Genomic DNA, 20,655 nt, shown 5'->3' on the forward strand with positions numbered 1-20,655 from the left:
GCGACTCGCAATTTGGTGCAATTTGCGACTCGCACTTTCCAGTGGTCATACATCTGGCCTGTAGAATTCAAAATTACAATTGATAAAGGTTGGACCAATGCATTTCAGTGAATTACGTATCATACAAGTGACTTACATCTACCTTCTACCTTAAAAACATAGATCAATAGTAATGGCACATGCAGGTGTTTATTTTTCATCAAGGTCGGATATTCAACTGCTTTGTTCACATGTTTCAACCCGTTGATAAAATACTTTACCAAACTGAGGTACAATATCTACTTGTAATCCTCTCTCAAGACCCCAGCAGCCAGGAGAATTGAAACTTATTCAGAGGGAGGGAGTAAATGAAGGCAACACCTTTCAAATTATCCACATGAACAAAACTGGATATTGTTGTGGCATTAATTTGGGTTTAAAAAAACAAAGAGTCCAAAACAAATAACAGGCTGTTTATCTGTTATACTGGTTTGCCATAGGTGTCCATATCAAGAAGCCAGGAATTGTGGTCTGCAGTTGAACAGCCCTCTTCTACCATCATGATCTCCAGTTTCAGTGCAATTACGGCTAGATAGCTTGTCACATCAAACCAACGACTGTACTTCAACAGGACATTGGGCTGTTAATATTGCAATGTCGGTGTCGTTTGTGGTTCATTCTGACCTGTGCAACAAATGCGTACATATGATAGCTAAATAGGAAAAAATAAGAGAAGCCAGTGGGTTCATGTGCTTGGTAAATATTACTGACAACATAGTTGGAGAATTGAATTTGATGTGGAGGGTGGTAGTATTGCAGCCACAAGTCCAGGACAAGTGGAGACTACTTGTGTTGTATTTATATGCTTTATTGAAAACGTGGCATTTATATATCGTTTCTATACACTAAGACAATTATACAAACAAAATGTCAGTGATGCTACAAGATTTCTCTATACTGTTTTACAATGTACTAGTCTCTTTCCCCAACTTTTCAGTAAGATTTCTTTTTATCTCCATTATACATTTTTCCCTTTGCTGCTAAAGTGTAAAACATCTAACAATGGCTGGAACTTACAGTTCTAATTATCTTATCATTTTACTGCAGGAATGAGAATTGTAACGAAAACTACACGACGGACTTTATATATCAGCTATATTCGGAAGAAGGGCATGGTGTGTTTGATTGCAGAAAAAATGTTTTGGGCCACATGCAACAGGTAAATACAAAATCATATTCATTGTTTTTCGCCGTGAGCACTCGAATTACATTCCCTATTGGCCTGGGCAGAATTCCGTCTTTGTTAAATTGTTAAACTTCAAACCAAACACAAATGCATGCCTGAGTAAGGAATTGGTTCACAATGTTTGTGTACATTTGCCGAAAACCTGCTATAGAATAATCCTTACAAACCAGAATTTGCCAGAAATATTGTCATATTCCCTATCGACGTTTATGATAAAAAATTAACCTGCCTTTAACTTTAACAGGGCGGAGCACCTTCTCCTTTTGACAGAAACTTTGGGACAAAAATTTCTGCGAAAGCTATACAGTGGATTTCCAGAAAACTAAAAGAGTCTTACAGACAAGGTACTGGCCCTTTTACCCTGTTTTATTGTATGCCCTTCCATTCTGACGATCATAATATCCATCCCAATTCACAATGGTTTTTGGGCACCAAACTGGACCGGCTTGAATAAATATCGCACCTTACTTATGCAAATTCAATGTTATACACACAATCTGAATTTGCTATTGAAAAGTGATGGATTCTCACTTAAAACTAGACCAGTATGCAATGATTTTAAATACGAATGGCTCTCCGAACAAGCTGGTCGTTCCAGGGTTTGTGAGACTATAGAATGCATTCATGAATCTGTTATAACTATATTGATACAGACTCTAAAAACCAGTAAGTCCACCAATCCCTGAAAGTAACTAATGTTGTTAGTGCATAAGCAATACAAAGCACTGGCTGCAGCAACTGATTCTCTTCATAGTTATGAGCTCCCACGGCATCAGCTACTGGATACAGGCACTCCAACCTTTTACCTGGCTAGTCCCATACTACCATTATGAATGCCTTGCGCAAGGGTTCTGATACACTTAAAGTACAACATGAAATTTAGAGTTGGTAAGACACACCACTGGTCTACAGAAGACAATGGTGGCAAGGGTTGGAGTAAACGACCACTCCTGTTTCTTGTCTTTTTGCTGCTTGCGGAAAGGGTGACTCTTTCCTGTAGCCAGAGTACCTCTTCACAGAACAAGTTTAGATGTATGGAAGTGTTGGTGTCTTTTAAAGGGATTTCCAAGTAGAGGAAGTCACATAGGCATTAAAAACCTCCAGCCTAAAAGATGATAAAGTCCAGGGCAAGGAATCAAGAAGGGTAGAAGAAGCGTGGCAAACACACGACAGTGGTGATACAGAACTGAGCAGGAGCGGTAAGAGCTGCAACTCTTCTAGAGTTAGAATAGGAAGCTAGACTTGAAGTAAAAACAAGGGGATACAAATGAAGAGCCAAGGGGCAAGAACCACACTGAAAAAAATACTTCTTAGTGTGGTATGACACAGTGTACTATTTTAAATTAATTCGGTTTATAGTTGGCAGGATGGGTAGAGACATGGACAGGAAGAGCATCTTCAGAAAATGTCCACTCTCATTTGGATTGGAAAGTGCTGAAGAGTGGCAGCAGCCACCCTGGATGGGATTACCTTGCTATGTGGTAGCAGGTATCTGCAATAGTTGACAGTGACACCCAAGTGTTGTCTTCCTTGCCACCATACTGTTCTGTTCTTTGCCCACACGCTCTTTTGAGTTGCCGATAGCAGTGCAGCATCTGCTGGCAAACTCACATCTGGAAAACAAGGACAGATCCGGAAGGAGGCACCCACAGCAGTCACATTGTGAGGTCCTGTCATGGAAAACATCAAAAATCAAATACTAGAAATCGATTCCACACTCCAATAGCTAAGAACAGAGTTGGGCGATCCCAGTGAACCACCAGTGTCCCTGATATGAGCAAGGTGAAGGAGCAGTGTGCAAGAGGTGGTTTCATAAATCTTACTATTGTACCAGCCAAAGAACAGCACACTAGTGGGATGCATAAACACCCAGTAAACATTTCCTTGCAAATCTAGGTATTGTTCTATGTCTAGACATTGGAACCATTGGGTGGCGTCCCTGTGTGAAACCCAATATTAACCAACATGCAGCTCACAGGTTACAGTTTTCGTACTGGGAACTCTTGTACTGTGGCAGTATTGTTCGAAATGTTCATCAAAGCTTGGTGCTCTGTTGGGTGAAACTCGCATTCTTGACAATAAGATAAATATTTCCTCTGGAGGAGTCTATATCACTTTTCCAGAGAATCTACACCTTTTAGGCTGCTTTAAAGATGCTTTTAAAAGATACTCGAATTAACAAAATTGAGCCTCACAAGTTCAAGACTGGGTTGCAGACTTGAACGTTTATGATCAATATGATGCAGTATGAGTAAAAATGGGTAGTGGAGGGATTGCAGCTGATATCTTAGCCAGACATCTATGAAATCTAATTTCCATGTGAATAAAATATTTTCAGACAATGACACTAAATCTTATATACTGAAATTTATGTTGTGAGGTCACAGTATTCGATGGTCATTATTTTCCTCTTCATTTATGTTAGTACAAAGGTTCCCAACAACCTGTCCAGCCCTTCTGTTTCCCTTTATCCATGAACAATCCTCTGTTGATTTGGCAACAGTTATTGGAGACCCTGGTCCCGAGGAGTGCGTCATACTACAAATTATTGCTCTATATGTGCACCCTTTTGACAAGCCCTGAATTTTGAGACCCTCCATTGGTCTCTGCACCATGTAGCCTCAAGGAGGTTTCCCCACTTGACCCTCACTACACAGGCCAAGATTGCTAGCAACCTACCATAGCTTTGAGATTCAACAGATGTAGCAAAAAGACGGGCCTATTGACTTTTCTGTGTAAATGAAGTGCAGTGGCTCGGGGCAAACAGTGGTTCATTCACGTGCAATTTTGTTAAAGTGCATGGGATGTTCACAAATCTTATGAACATAACTTTTTGCAATATTATTTTCAATCATCGTCACACAATAAAAGCATTACGAAAACTATTGATGCATTTGTGCTAGGACAACCTTTAACTATTCATGAAACTTTTTTATGACAGTTGTAAGACGGAGGATGAATTCTTCCTTCACTGTTCTTTCCTGACAGTGCGATCTGGAGGTAATGCAGAAGCTTTCCTGGCAGAGCAACCTCCTAGAATGTGCCACTGGTTACCTTTTCCAGAAGGCGGCCTTCCCAGAGACATCTCTAAGGAAGTACCCTCACCCTCAATTGAGGGATTTTTAGATCATGGAGAATACACTGAGTCATTTGGTCAAATGCGAACTCCTAAGCTTGTTTCGCACCAGCTTGCTGAACTCCTCTTGGACACAGACCTCCTGTTACTAGTGCTTTTAGGATGTGTTGCTGAGTGTTGCCCATTTACTTCTGATCAGAAAGAACCAAGAAGGCCCCTGCTGGATCGCTGGATCTCTGCTATCCTGCTGTGCCTCTCACCTTGCTGGGGTGGAACCCCATCAGCCAGCACAAAATGTGCCAAATGACGTTAAACCACTCTCTGCTCACCAGCAGAGACAGTAGTAGGACTGCCCAAGAAAACTGCCGCTAGTGAGTTGAGTAGTCATTGTGCCTGGTGATCACACTCTCTTTCCTGGTCCTAACGTTGATTATTTTCATTCTTCTACAAGTCCTGCAGATTTCGCAATTGTCTAAAGCCGAACTAGAGATCTTTATGGTTTAGATCAAACCCTTTGAGCCTGTGGGCTTACAATTATTGCTCACGCCAAATTGAGGTCTGCCACACTTCACCCCCAAGTAGGAGCTGCTCTCTGCAACATCTGCCGCCACCAGGTAGTAAGAAATGCTCATTGTATGAGACGAGTGCCACTATCCATAAATCCATGTTGCCATCTACCTCCTAGGACCCAGTAAATGCACTTTCAGAAGTCTGAGACACTGACCCTTTTCATTATAGGTTAGTCTATAATCATATGCCTTTGTATTTGCTTTGTTTCCTGATCAGTTATCATTCACAAGTGGTGCAAGAAATTGGGTTGTTGGTTAAGAGGCATGAAACTCTACTCAAGCAACAGCCACAATCCTTATGTGGGTGAACCACAAAAAGTAAATAAATTAACCTGTGCTTAACCCCTGCTAGTTTCGCACAAAAGCAGTTAGGCTTAACTGAGAGGCAATGTGTAAAGAAGTTAAGCAGAACTTGAACAGTTATAAAGAAAATACAATACAAGACAATTCCCACAGCAGCTTAGAAAAATAGAGTAAAATGTATTAATTAATTTACTGAAAAATGATAACAATCCAATCAGTAGATCTGGAGACAAGCAATTTCAAAGATTTAAGGTAATTATAGCACCTAAAAGGAAAACGCAGTTATCTGGTTGTGGGAGACCGTGGTAAAGTCACAAGTTAAGGCTGACAGCGATGGAGCACAGGTTGAATACAGGGACCAGGTTAGTCCCGCTACAAAAGTTACTGCCTCAAAGTCCAGAGTGAAGAGTCCAGTTCGCAGTGAAGGGGGCTACCAGGAGGAGAGAGCATCATGGATGGTCTTGCCTGTAGTGCGAAGAGCAGGGCCAGGGTAGCAAAGAGTTGTCGCTGGAGCTTCACACTGGCAGTAACCGCGTGCTATCAATGCTGTAGCGCGGAGTGCAGATCTTGTGTTACCAACAGTCACTGTAGTGTGAAGAGACGAGATCACCTGAGTTTCACGTTGGCAGTCAGCTTAGGTGGCAAGATCATAGTGTAAACTGACTTGTTCACAGTATGAAGAGCCCAACACTTCAGGATGTCCATTTTTCTTACAGAAGGAGCTCAACTGATGCCACACCAAGGGTCCAGGACTTGGGAGGCACTTCTTGGGGATCAGTAACGCACTCCAGCAGAGGCCAGCAGGGCTCAGGCAGGACTAGTTATACGTTCAGGCAGAATAGGATATCAGCTAATTAGCCGCCTTTGGAGCCACTCGGGTAGCCTGGGATGAAGGGGGCAGGTCCAGTCTTCCTTTTCAGAACAGACCTCAAGCAGCAGGGCCGTCCTAAGTCTGTAGTGTTCACAGGCCCAAGAGTATACTGAAGAGTAAGTTGGAAGGTCCTAGTTTTATACCTTGTGCCAGCTTTGAAGTGGAAGAAACGTTTGTAATTTTCCCACCACAGAAGTGTCTCGAATTTTCTGCCTCCTTGCCCTGCTCCTAAGATGTGTGGGGGCATAATAGGCTAGTGTGATGTTCTTTGTGTGTGTGCTGAGGCAGTGTCTTTCAAGTGCAAGTGGGGATGTGCACAGCTTTGCGCCCCCATCTTTGGATGACCCATCCTGACAACGCCCAGTCTCTCGATGTGTGGCTGTCTGGGAGAAGAAACAGAGACTAGCTGGCAATTACACCTAGTCCTATGACCCAGGAACCTGTGAGCTCAAAATCATGGGATCAGAAAATGGCAACTGTCTAAAAGGGGCATTTTCTGAATTGCGACTTAAAAATCTAAATTTCCATTTGTAGGATTTTCAATTACAATTCCTTTCTCACCAAACATGATATTTTCTACCTGCTCCCAAACAAAGTTCATCACTGACTAAATGTAATAAGTTAAACAAATGTTATCCTACGGGAAAGGTAGGCCACACAGCAATGAAAAACAAATAAGTATGTTTTTTACTCCCACTATATGTAAAAGGTGCATGTCCAACTTTTTAAATGCACAGCACCCTGCCCTATCGGGTGTTTAGGGCCTGCCTTAGCAATGACGTATATGTATTAAAAAGGGGTTTTGAAGCTTGACAAGGGGTTTATTTTGGCAAGTCGAATTGGCAGTTTATAACTGCACACAGGATGTAATGGCAGGCCTGAGACATGTTTTATGGGGCTACATAAGTGGATCGCACAATAAGTGCTGCAGGCCCACTAGTAGAATTTTATCTACCAGCCCTTGGTATCTGTTATACTACTTTACGAGGTACTTATATGAAAATTAATTTTGCCAATCATATTAGGCCAATTCTATCACCTTTTAGGGTGAGAGCACAAGCAGCTTAGCGCTGGTTAGCAGTGGTAAAATGCACAGAGTCCTAAGGAAAACAAAAACAAATTCAGCATAACAGGAAGAGTGAAGGCAAAAAGTTTAGAGGACTACCACTCAAGGGTCTCCGGTCTAACAATCGGCATATGATCCTAAACATTGTTCAATATTCGAACGTTCTCATAACTTCATTGTTGTTGATTTTTAGTTTTTTGCTGTCAGGGCTGTGCCATTGTTTGCAATCATTTACGATACCTTACAGAGTCAATAGCCATTGGCCCCTGAAATACTACTTCACTGGGTGATACCTTACAGTCTTCATTGTGTTCTATGTACTTTCTACTGATTGATTCATATTTCAAACTGCAAATTTAGTTATATATTGTCAGATATTATTAATGGCATGTGTACTGACATCTCTGGCTGAATAGGCACATCTTTATTGCAAATATGCTAATTGTGTTGCATTGTACATAGGCTTGTCCTGTACCAACTTCTTCAATCTAGGCTGGGACTGCAGCATGGAGAGTCAAAAAGGCTTAGGAGGCCAACCTTCCACTGCAGGCCACAAGGGCCATATTTATGACCCAGCTTGTGTTGCTCTTGCACCACGTAGTGTGGTGCAAGAATGATGCAAACCTTGAGTCAGATAGTTGAAGACACGCAACCACTTTGCATGGGTGTGAGTGGCTCCAAAAATCTGGAGTAACACAATGCAATTCACTGCATTGTGTTACTCTGCCTTGGGTAGGCATTTCTTGTGCATTGTGTTGATGTTCCCACGCAACTCCTATGGTTTTTTAATGCATTCCCAGATTTATAAGACCTTGTAAACCTGGGAAAGGCATAACAAAGTAAAATATCTTTATTTATCCTCGTTACTTCCTCTTTCTATGTACGCGGCATAGGAGGAGGAAAATGCCTCTCAAGATTATTTTTATGCAGTTCTGTGCCCCTTCCTCAACAAAAACAATTCTGCATGCAACACAGGCACCCTTGCACTATGGTGCAAGGGAGCCTGCATTTGTGCTAGGCAGCTCATTGTGCACCAGCACAGGGGGATAAGTCAGGAATAGGCCATATGCCTTAAATATGATGCATTCCTGCCCTTTCCAGTGATGCAGCACTGCAAGATGACTTGCTGCACTGTGCCACTATTTCATAAATATGCCCCCAGATACCTAGAGTGCTGGTTAATGGGGGAACACCAGCACTCTTTAATAGGGTTTCATTGTTCTTTCGATTTAACAGACTAAGGAAAAAGCCTGACAATTTACCAAACAATTATTTTGTGTTGATAATTTTTTGTTATTTGATGCACATTTGTCATATGTAATATTACACGTTTTGGAATTCATGTTCTCCTTTTCGATGCAGAAACAGTACCAGTGTTCATGTCACATAATCAACAAGATATGCTTTACAAGTTGTACCAAAAGAATGATTAAACATTAATTTTTTTACATATAAAGATTTCCAATCATTGGAGTTCAAGAAAACAATTTTGTAAAAAATGTGTTAGCCAGCTCGACAGTTGGCAGTAAAACCAGAATATTGATGGCCACACTTCAAATTTATCAAGGTTACTCTATCTCCATCTGTGTTTTCCATGTGTTCTTTGCATTTGTCAGATTCCTTGCAAATGTTCGTATAAGACTATGGGGTGTTAGGTAAATACATATGTGCTAGTTATTTCTCTTCAGGCCACACTGATATTTGTTGTGAATTTCAAGAAGAAATAAAACACTGACTGCGGTTCAGAAAACAGTTATAAATGGAAATGCATACGTTCCTGGACATCACTGAGGGGTAGCCATTGGTGGCAACTTGCTACCTCCCAACTTGCCCTTTGGTACTGCTGGCTCTGACTTTGCTAATCCTTGACTTACAGTTCATTAAGGCAGGAACAGAAACAAGCACCGGCAAAGCCAATAGGTTTTGGCTATGATTATTGTATTGACTTTGTCAAATTTGATTTTACATATTGCAGAGCAGTTGAGCTGCTGTGCAATATAACTTAAAGGAAAAAAAAACACTATGACATGGACACTAGGTGAAACCTATTGACTTTGTCAATGCTTGTTTCAGACAGGCATGATTTTAGTCAGGAAGCGATAAAACAAAGGTAAAGACGGATTGAGTAGGTCCATTTCACTTGTGTCTCATCTGTGGGAAGCAATGTCCTAATGGGAGAGCCCCAAGTCATCAAAAACATAGAAGAACATCCCCAAGCCGAACCAGATTCTAATCTGCGACAGAAAATGTGGAACGTTTGGAAAATCACACCTCAACAACAGAGTGCAATGCCATACCATTGGTGTGTTCCACGGATGAAAACAACATTCAGACACGTTATATTATCCATGACAGTAGTCACATAGTGTGGCAAAGTAGATAAAGGATATTGTCTGGGCACCATTCAGATAGCGTATGCCACTTATTATTCTAGCAGATGAACTGTTCTGCTCTTGAGAATTATATAAATAAAAAACGCACAATCAAGTCAAGGATGTCCAGCGGCACCATGCTTTTGTTTATTTACTCCAATCATTTGCATTAAAATGTAACTTATGAGCGCATTTCTGTAACTCTCCAAAAAGCCTATTACAACATGGTGTACACTTGAGATCTAATTAACAGAGTTAAGTTTTGTATACGTTGAAAAGAGTTTTCTGATTGAGTTTAATGCTTGCAAAACGACCAGCCATGTGAGAGAGACTCATCCATTCATCCATTAGACTTCCTGGTCGAATGAGAGGTGTTCTTTAAAGCAGTAAATTCAGGAATGCGCGGACGAGATCAGGTGGTAAAGGCAAACGTGTTAACAGGATAGCAGAGCAACACAGGCTCGAGTCTGGGAGTCACAGGGGAAGCTAATCTACAGCTGGGGTGAGACAATGGTTACGCAGAGTGCAGCGCAGTGTCAGTGCAGGAAGGTGTGGGGAGGGGTCAAGACAGTGCTGGACACAGAGAAGGGTGGCTGGCTCGCAGAACTGCCACATATTTCTCACATATTAGACCTAGTTTTGCTCATAAAGTTACTTTTAATGAAAAAGGGTAGAAATAGCTATTACACTTTAATAGGGAGAGAGCATTCAAATGTCGGAAGGGCTGTTATGCATTTGATAGGAAAATTCCTGCTCTTACCAATGGGACAGGCTTCCAGTGGGCAATACAAATAAAGTCACTGAGGCCGCAATGCTTACAAGAAGATGGTGGGCACTTTTTTAAGCTGGTAAAATATGTCTTTTATTGAACAGCTAAGATTGCTAAATGACAGCTAAAATTGAAATTGAATGATTTTGAAACGGGGTGCTGCACAATTTCCACGCTTGAAGCTCTGCCCGTCGCACGAAAACCAGAGCCATTAGACTATAGCGTGTGCAAACTAGTACCTTGGTGTGGGAAGGAAGTGGCGACTGCCTGGTGAAAAGAAAAGTTGAATACAGGATTGATTCCTTCTTAACAGGGTTGTGTTTGTGATCATTTTGTGAGGGATATACAACCTTCAATAGTGTCTTGAATCAAACAGATTCGAAAGCATGCACATAGCGAGCAATGCAAAGGTTTTACAGTGCAGGGGAAACACAGACAGCAGTAACTTGCAAAGGGGGGAAGTGAAGGTTTGGAGTGCGGGGACAAAAGTAAACAAGTAGGAATAGGCCATGCGGAACAAAATCTTTCATCAACATTATAGCTTTAAAACAGATTTATGGGTATGTATGACAATGTCAGTCCTTTGAGTTTCTGTAGCTTTGTGCCTTTTCCCCTGCTTGAGAATATCATGTGTGACATGTTCGGAACCTATTTTGAATTTAATTATGACATGCATATAAAATCATCAAAATGAAAGGGAGCTGGCCTCAGGAGAAATCTGTTATCCTTTCTTGGCCAAGCTTTTAGCGTGCATCAGCATTGTTCCCAGCATACACCAACACGCTGTGTATTATAAAACTGATTAGCTTGTTACACTTATGAGTGGGAGGCGAAACCTACTAAAAGAAGTTCCACCCACCAATGAACACGTGGATGAAAAGGAGTACTTGGCTCTTGGGAAACTGATAAGTTAAACAAACAAGTAACAAAAAGAAATAGTAGGCTACAACCAATAGAAACAGAGGAAAAGAAAGTGGCACGCACACAAACAAATAATAAGGAAGGGTGGGATGTAAGCCCATTTTAAGATTTATATTAAATACAATAGATTTCACAAGCACAGACAAGTGCTGTGCAAGTGAAACCTAATAACAAAAGGGCTCTAAGAACCCTATGTAATTTTTGTGGCTTCTTCGCCTTTCCCTTTCTCTAGCTGTAGGATAGATGAGGCTATTACGGGACCACATGCGGGAGAAGAGGTCAAGCCTGTGATTATGTGGGTCAAGCCTGTGATTATGTGAGTCTCGCCCGCACTCAGAGAGTTGAAATGGCTCCCCGTTGAAATGCGTGCCAATTTCAGAACTGCCTGCCTCATGCAAAAAGCCCTTCACACAGGGAAACCAGAATACCTGGCCTCCAAACTCACGAAGGCCGGTCAGACAAGTAGCCTCAGGAGTTCCAAACTCTACTCCTCATCCCGCCGAAAACCCGTAAACAAAAATCCTCAGCACGATCCTTCTCTGGAAATGCACCCAAAATCTGGAACTCCATCCAGTTCATATCAGGACCATCCCCTCCTTTCCAAAATTCTAAAGGCAGCTTAAAGACCTCTTCCTCAAGAGCACTCTCCCAAATGGATAGAATGCCACTAAAACTCATGAGCGTGCACACTTTGGCACAATGACACTTTCAAACTAAGACTTCTACCTCACGCCTAGCCCGACTCCTTTCACTATCACCCCATTCAGAAGGATGCACGGCTTGAAATACTGTGCTCTTTATTACGAGACTATGCAACTTTCCAGCCCCTAGCATCATACAACGTGCAAAGTCTACCGCTGCACCTTGTGGCTTCTTGTCTGACTACTGCTACAATTCCTGTCAGTTTAATACTGCTATAATATGTGTTCTCCTCTTTACCAAGTGTTGTAAAGCGCTCCAATACCTTCGGGTCCGGCTAGCGCTATATAAAACTCAGAAATAAATATAAATAAATAAATAAAGGATCTAGGGGTGCACTGTTCCCTTTCAATTTGCCCCATCATTTTAATGAACTGAGGTCCATGTGTAAACTACTCCTTCTAGTTGTACTTTACTCATGTTTATCTATTTCACTAGGTTAGCAGACGGACACATGATCAATTTACATTCATAAATGAATGGAATTCACAAGAGTTCATATTTATATCTGTTTTTAACACCTTTGTGAGTATTTTCCCTTTTGCTGTTTGGTACACTTTACTGCTCCTATTGCTGCACTTCCACATGGACATGTATGATGTACATTCGGTGTGAAGATAAATGAGGGAAATGTCTTACTAATTGTTTTCCGAATATCCACAAATGAAGACTGTGTGGATGTTCATATAGTTTACATTCAATTTCCCTGAGCACTCCTTTGTTAGTCCACAATTCTAAACTAATTACACGAAGATATGCTTATGCATGATATGTATGTGAAATTTACCTGTTAGGAGATTTTTGACTATTTTTGACAAAAAACTGCAATGGCTCTAGACTTTACCCACTTATCTGAAGCATAGTAAAGCCTCCACAGCCAATCTCTAAATGAATATATTCATTCTCTCAAATGTCCCATGGTTGCACCATGCATCTGTGAGCCTTCCCACGGGTTGTAGGAAATGATATTGGGTGAAGTTTTTTCCAATGGGTGCAATACAAGATCAGTCCTAGTCATGTGTCAGTCTGGGAATCTTTGTGGAGGTGAGCGGGTGGAGGCTGGTACTTGCACTTTGCTAGAGTGGAAAGAGAATTGTCAGAGTAAGGAATAGGGGTGCTCGCCAAGTGGTGTCAGAACTATGTTGCTCTGAGAAACACTGGGAATGTTTCCTGAAGTCAACAAGAGTTGCTTAAGCTGTCTCTTTTCGCTTTTTGAACATGTTGCGAACTTCACACCTTCCTTTCAAAGATCAATAATAATCCCTAGCGGTGAGAGCTTCCAACTGGTGTGCACAGGACAGGATGATTGCTATATCAATTCAATGTTATTAATCCAATCAATCACGCTCAACTTTCTATAGCCCACTGCTGCAGGACCACCTCCAATGAAAAATACTACAATGAAGGGAGCATGTCCTACGTTGGACGAAACGCGTTGGCTGAATTTATTAGGAACTTCTGTTGATGAACTGCTACAAGCTTGTCTTTTAATATTGATGAACTGTTCTAATCGTTCTGGAAATACTATCCAAAAGTGATGTGCAATAAATTGTGGATTTGTGGATTCAAGGAAATCTGTCTTTTTCGTTGAATCAGTTGGGAACAAATTTGCATTTGCAAATACTGATTACTAAATATGGCGCTCCCTTCATTGTGGTACCTCTCAAAGATCATAGAATTTAAAAAACAATAAACCTAGATGCTGTGAGTCATAAGATTTAGCAATTTAGCACACACTAAGATATCATTAACAAATGTAACGTTTCTCTTATAGTAGTTCAGGCGTAAACAATTCATGTATAAGTGAACACATTTCCTACTTATAAGTCAGAAAGTCAGTGACTAGCCTGTGGTCATTCATTCAATATGTTTTCTGGAAACCTGGCTTGAACTCTCAGTTTCTGGTCCAGGTCCACTGGCTTTGTTTTGATTAAGCCACAAGACTTTAGGGTGTTTGGTAATGCTTCTTGTGTGTTTCCATTGTTCTCTTCAATTCATTTGTGTGTTCTCCAACATGTTGTCCAGTAAGTTGTAATGTCCGTGGACTCACCACCAGATGCCCCTGGTGTTTCACTCACAAATTGAAATCCACTTTTTGAAATGTAGGTGCAGCCCTGCACACTAGAGGAACTGCACTGAAGGACAGAGGGAAAAGCTCGATGTAGCTAGATCGCCCGCTTTTCCTTTTTTGCCAACTTGCACTTCCTCTTTGAAGACATAAAAGTGTGTTGGAGTTGTGGCTGTGAACGCTTTACGGGCTTAGTGATGGAGGAAATTCTCCCAAGTCCCTAAACACCAGAGGTTTAAAAGGATACAAATGTATTTTTACAAAGAATCGCCACTAAGCCAGTGGTGTGACCACCTATGATTCGTTTCTTAAAATGCATTTAGAATATGTTCTGCTTCTCTAAATGCATTTTCCTCTTTTCCTTTTTCGTTTACATTTTGCAAACTTCATTGGATTCAGAAAAAGGTAAAGCTTATCTTCACGAAGATGTTAAAATAACAATTTTCTAAATTTTGCTTTTATATTGCACTGTGCAGAACATTAATGCAGCTTAAATAACATGAAGTTTACAAGCATTTTCAAAATATAGCTACTACCCTTTAAGCTTATGTTTAAAACGCATCTATAAGTTACCTGCTAGCATGCAATAACCTAATAAAGATGATACAAATGATCTGTAACATATTTACTAACAATCCTAAATTAAATGTAAACTACAATATTTCTGATTTGACATTGAACTTTCAAGATTGTGTTATTCGAATAATACTGCACATTTCTTTGACTGATGTAGCCTATGTTTTTTACTTAAGTGGGGACTAGCAGACATTGTTTGCATTTGCTCGCATTGCTGTTCAGGCATCGATGCCCCTGACTCTGAAGCAATTTTCTGATGTTTTTAATATCTTCTTGTGAACGTTTCTTTAAGTGAAGAACACCTGAAACTTGCATAGACCTTTTCCCTGAAGCAAGGGCTTATTTACCTTTATTTGCTGCTATATTAGTTTAATGGTCACTCAAATGTAAAAGATGGTGATCATGGCACTTGCATTTACACTTCGTTTGATAAAATAAAATACTAATTTGGCTATACGTTATATTTGCCTTTTCCATACATGGCAATATTCAGAATAGGGTTTCCTTCTGCCCCGATGTGGTGTTTGAGATTTGTACACATGTAACTTTTGAGATACAACCTTAACATTGATCACATTTTGCATTTATTTTTGTATAGCGATTAAATTCTATAGTACAAAGACAAGTGCACGATAACAAAAATAAACATGTGGGAGAGAAGGTGTGAGTGACAGATTACAAGATTACAGCACTTACATTGAGCGCCGATGTAGGAGAAAAGGTGTGAACCATTACAAGACTACAGCACTTACAATGAGCGATGATGTGGAAGAGAAGTTGTGAGTGAGACATTACAAGATTATAGCACTTACATTGAGCACTGATGGGAGAGAGAAGGTGTGAGTGACACTTTACAAGATTATAGCACTTACGTAGAGCGCCAATGTGGGAGAGATGGTGTAAGTGAGACATTACAAGATTAAGGCACTTACATTGAGCGCCGATGTGGAAGAGAAGTTGTAAATGAGACATTACAAGATTACAGAACTTACATTGAGCGCCGATGTGGAAGAGAAGGTGTGAGTGGGACATTAGAAGATTACAGCACTTTACATTGAGCGCTGATGTGGGAGAGAAGAGGAAGCAAGACATTACAAGATTACAGCACATACATTGAGTGCCGATGTGGGACAGAAGGTGTGAGTGAGACATTACATGATTACTGCACTTACATTGAGTACCAATGTAGGAGAGAAGGTGGGAACATTATAAGATTACAGCACTTACATTGAGCGCTGATGTGGAAGAAAAGGTGTGAGTAAGACATTGCTAGATTACAGCGGTTACATTGAGCGCCGATGTGGCAGAGAATGTGTGAGCGAGACATTACAAAAATACAACACTTACATTGAACGCCGGTGTGGGTGAGCCATTACAAGATTATAGCACTTACATTGAGCACCATATGTTTAGCCCAGAAAGTGATTGTGATGCCTCCTCTGCCCAAGAGGGTGGTGGCAATTGCTTTACATTGTTCAGTGGGTTGTGGCACAAGAAGGGGCTGTGCATGTAAGAGGTGAAGCAGTATGGTTGTTTTGAGGTTGTTAAAATACGGGTCAGTCAGGGGAGTAAACGTTGGTTGTGAAGCCCTAATTGATTTGAACTAACCTGCACAGGGACATTTGGCAGAGTGTTACCCTGAGTGCATGGTGCGTGAACAGTAGCAGTGAGGAGGATCCAGAAAAGGTGAAAAAGTGGGTGGCAAATGTTGGAATGGAGGCACATAAGTAAGGATGTCTCAGTAGTCTAGAGTCTAAAGGACTAATACATTAATCAAGATCTTGGTGCAGGGTAAAGTCTGGTAAGTGTAGGTTTTGATGATTCAGGAAGTGGGGACAAGATATATCAAAGGGATGAAGATGGAAAGCATCATTTGCTGTCAAAATGAAAGCCAAGTTCCAAAGTGAGGAGAAGGAACAGTAAAAATGGACTAGAGATAATAACTTTGGATGTTGTATGTGGCTTAGTAAAACATTTTTAGTCTTAGGAGGGTTTAACATTAGATAGCGAGAGACCATGCACTATTAGATACAGAGAAGAAGTGAATAATAAACACAAGGAGTGAAACGGATGAAGGGGAATGTGTGAAAGGGTGGGATGATTTTGACAAATAAGTTGTAGTAGAACCTAAATGAAGGACTAGCACATAGGTAGTAGAACATCAGGTTGAACCAAGGCTGGATTGACCTTTTTCCATTGTGTATTCCCAGTGGCCTGGAGCCACTGGAGCCTGGTTTTGAAAGCCCAGTGCCGTGCTTTTGCCTGAGCCACTCTTCACAGCTCCATGAGGTTAACTGCAGCAGGCACAGAGAGCTTGAAAACAGAAAGAAGAATTGGGGGAGAGAAGGATAAAGAAGGGGAGAAGAGAGAGAGGAGAGAATGGGAGAGAGAAAATAGTTGGACGGAAAGAGAGAAGTAGAGTTAGGAGAGGATAAGAACAGATTGTTATGAGCACTATTTATTTCTATGCTCCTTTAGGTTTCCCGGTCCGACCCGAGTAGAACTGGCCAGCAAGGTAGGAGGAGAGTGAGGAAAGTGCAATTCTAGTGATGCTGAATTCTGGTGTAAGAGTTTTTGGAATCCCCTATACTAAAGGATAAGGCTGAATTAGCTCATTTTTATAAGTCAGCATCACTCTAATGGATGGGTATGCATGAGTGAGCTCTGAGCAGTCCACCCATAAAGTGCATTTGAAGGAAGTCCAATTTCAAGGGATTATAGAGATTGTGAGTTAGCATAAGAAGTGATAAAAGACAAACAGCTCAATGGCTTTAGAGATTAAATGAGGATAGAGAACTGTACTTGAAATGTATGGAGAGGCCAGAGCATGACTTTTGGAAAATAGATGTGGGGACTGCAGTTTCAAAGTGGAGATTCCCTCTTGAATTCAGAAATGTACTGGTTAATTATGGAAGGTAGATTTGACAGTAGGAGGGTTGAAATCATTTGATGGTGTAGCAGTCAGAGAAGCATAGCATGGCCTGATCAATTGTAGAAAAGGATCAAGTTTGACGGGGCAGGAATGGAGGAATATTGGGTAGGAGGGGTGTATCAAAAAGAGAAAATGGCATGCTGGCAGAAGGAAGAGAGAAAAGTGTTGTCTAACAGATCGTATGATAATGGAGAAAAGTTGGTGAAGCAATGTCAAGCAAAAGGAATTTGTGATGTATACTATTTGCTGATAGCAGTGATTCCAAAGTTCTTGAGCGAGCAGTTTTGAGTGAGTAGATAAAGGTTTGGAAATAAGAGGTTTTAACAAAGACAAATATGAAGATTAAATTAGACATGAAGACTTTGTAAGCACTAAGGAAGTTATAGCAATGTGTCTTTTGCCCTATTTAGGGCCCTTTATACATACAAATGCTCATTTCAATCATGTCCATGGTGCTGAATAGGCGCTAGAGGGTTTGAGATGACAGAGAGAGTTGGATGCATTTAGGCATTGTTTAACAAGGAGCACAATAATAACAGGGGTAGGTTGGAAGGACAGTGAATGTCTAATGTATGGAATGCAGTCTGTGAAGAATGGATTTGGGTGCGAACTTATGGTATAGAATCAGGTTAATGGTGTAGGTAGCACTGTGGTTGACAAACAACCATTCTGATCATGAGTATAATGACACTTGGTATGTATAATGTGATGCCATGAGTTAAGATTTTTTAAATCTAATTGTTTGAAATGTTATTCAATTTTTGACTTGGCTGTCCTTTTCTTTCAAATCATGGTTTCCCAATAACTGCATTACTTCTCTCATAGGGAGAATATTTGCAAATACTGAAGACACCGTTTGTCTGCTAGGAATGCGTAGACGTAATCTTCTGTTCCAACCAGTAGTTCAACTGCGTGATGAAACAGACTTTGTGTGAGTAAACATTGTGTTCCTTATGTTATCCCTAATCCATGTTTTATTCCTAGGAATATTTTACAATTTAAAAAAAATAGGTCCATTCCATGAAATCCTTGCACCCTGATCTGTCTATTAAATCGGTTGTGATCCTCACTACTCTACTCCCTCTAGTAAAAGGAAGCTTCCTAACCCACAGCTTCCTGGACCTGGGTTCTCTACCAGACAGTCTTCCTAACAGGAACATATCAAATATTCTTAAGGGCCATCTGAAGTGCCCCAGTTACCTAACTAAACCATAGCCATGAATACACTCTTTTCCAATGCCCCTGTTCAGGTTGTAGGCACTTTGTTCCTCTGCATTTCAAACAACTGCTGAAGTGAGAGTGGTGCAACCATGGTGTTTAAAAGGGAAACTGATATACTGGTGGTAGAGGACCCTAAATCAATATGTAGTAGGTTTCCACACACCAAACTTTTTACTCCAAAGAGATACAGTCCCTGAGTCCAGTGGCACCAGCACTCTCTCAATGTACTTTAAGTGCTGTAATCCAAGATGGATAGATGTGAAGCTAAGGAGCTGTTAGCTACCTCCCAGTCCCTCAGCCATTGAACATTTAAGCCTCTAGTCTCAGCATCAGTGGGATTCACAAACCTTTCACCAGCATAATCTTGAGATTCCATGATGAGCAATAAGACATTGGGCCTAGCAGCAGCCTTCTGAAAAAGAACAAAGTATGTTCAGATCTATTAAGTCACAGATTTCCACATAAGGCATCCTGCTTAACTTCTCTCCTATTCTTGGCTGTTTACGATTTTCCCTTTAAAGCAGGGTGAAATAAATATATGTAAAAAGCCCTGAGCTCAATGATGCATCCCATTTGGCTATTATTGCAATAGCCACAAAATATCTTTATAAAAGTAAAAAAAACTAACATAGATTTCTCATATCTGATGTCCGTGTTTTTAGTTTTATCTTAAATAATGCCAAATTGAGTTGATTTCAGACCTAGTCACAGAGTGTTTCTGACCTGAGCTCCCCCACCACCCATATTTACATTCCTAAATGGGGCTTGCAGTTGAATGTAGCCTATGCTAACAGTATGTTACTAAACCCCAGGTTTGGGCTGTTGTATAGTTGTTGAATAACAAACAAAGATATTTTGAGCATTAGCCTACCTGTGATTTGAATGTGGTGCAGAAAAGTTCAAACTTTATCAAGGGCACCGGTTGCCAATGCAGATTTTTAAGAACCAGAGTAGTATGACCAGACACCTTTAGTTTAACACAGAGTCTGGTAGCTTGGTTATCAGTCTTTGGGGTTTCAAAATCTTGTTTTTGAATGAGGTGGGGAGAGAAAAAGCACAGAAAAGTAAAAAAAACTAACATAGATTTCTCATATCTGATGTCCGTGTTTTTAGTTTTATCTTAAATAATGCCAAATTGAGTTGATTTCAGACCTAGTCACAGAGTGTTTCTGACCTGAGCTCCCCCACCACCCATATTTACATTCCTAAATGGGGCTTGCAGTTGAATGTAGCCTATGCTAACAGTATGTTACTAAACCCCAGGTTTGGGCTGTTGTATAGTTGTTGAATAACAAACAAAGATATTTTGAGCATTAGCCTACCTGTGATTTGAATGTGGTGCAGAAAAGTTCAAACTTTATCAAGGGCACCGGTTGCCAATGCAGATTTTTAAGAACCAGAGTAGTATGACCAGACACCTTTAGTTTAACACAGAGTCTGGTAGCTTGGTTATCAGTCTTTGGGGTTTCAAAATCTTGTTTTTGAATGAGGTGGGGAGAGAAAAAGCACAGCCAGTGTTACAGTAGTCAACAATTAACAACACAATTCCCTGGTTAGTATAATGAAGTGTGAAAGCTAAACCAGTAGAGCCATTTCTACATAGTAACATAAAGTAGTGGTTGCTGTTAAACCCACTCCTCTGAGAGAAACCTTGCATCAAACCATACCCTGAGGTTTCTGTTTTACTGCTGGAGAAGAGACTAGGTAGGAGATTTTCAAAATCTTCACACAACGCAGTGCCTCCTGCAAGGCTGCTCTGTGTTGCGTGACAGGGAGGGAGCAGGAGAGCGCCATATTTTTAAAGATATGACTATCTCCTTCCCTTGTACCAGCGTGGATTTCCACTTCCCTTCCTGTACAAAATACTATGCTTGGCACGATGCAAAGCTTTTTTCACTTTGCATAAGTGCTGCACAGTGCAGCTCGCATGCAAAGTTGGAAAAAGATGGAGAGAAATGCTTTAATTTCCCCTTCCTTGCGCCTAGTT

General features: G+C 40.8%; 1 protein-coding gene across 4 annotated transcripts in view; it reads left to right on the forward strand.

Annotated features, from left to right (window-relative positions):
* Positions 1–20,655, forward strand: part of PFKP (phosphofructokinase, platelet) — a 332,348-nt gene that overhangs the window by 303,162 nt on the left and 8,531 nt on the right. For all 4 annotated transcript variants that reach the window (XM_086941516.1, XM_086941517.1, XM_086941518.1 and 1 more), the window contains 3 exons: positions 1,087–1,198; positions 1,470–1,569; positions 18,273–18,378. In XM_086941516.1, the coding sequence (XP_086797642.1) occupies positions 1,087–1,198; positions 1,470–1,569; positions 18,273–18,378 (318 nt within the window). The remainder of the gene's footprint in view (positions 1–1,086; positions 1,199–1,469; positions 1,570–18,272; positions 18,379–20,655) is intronic.

The sequence above is a fragment of the Lissotriton vulgaris genome, chromosome 10, assembly GCF_964263255.1.
Source record: "Lissotriton vulgaris chromosome 10, aLisVul1.2, whole genome shotgun sequence".
In the NCBI taxonomy this organism is placed as follows: Eukaryota; Metazoa; Chordata; class Amphibia; order Caudata; family Salamandridae; genus Lissotriton; species Lissotriton vulgaris.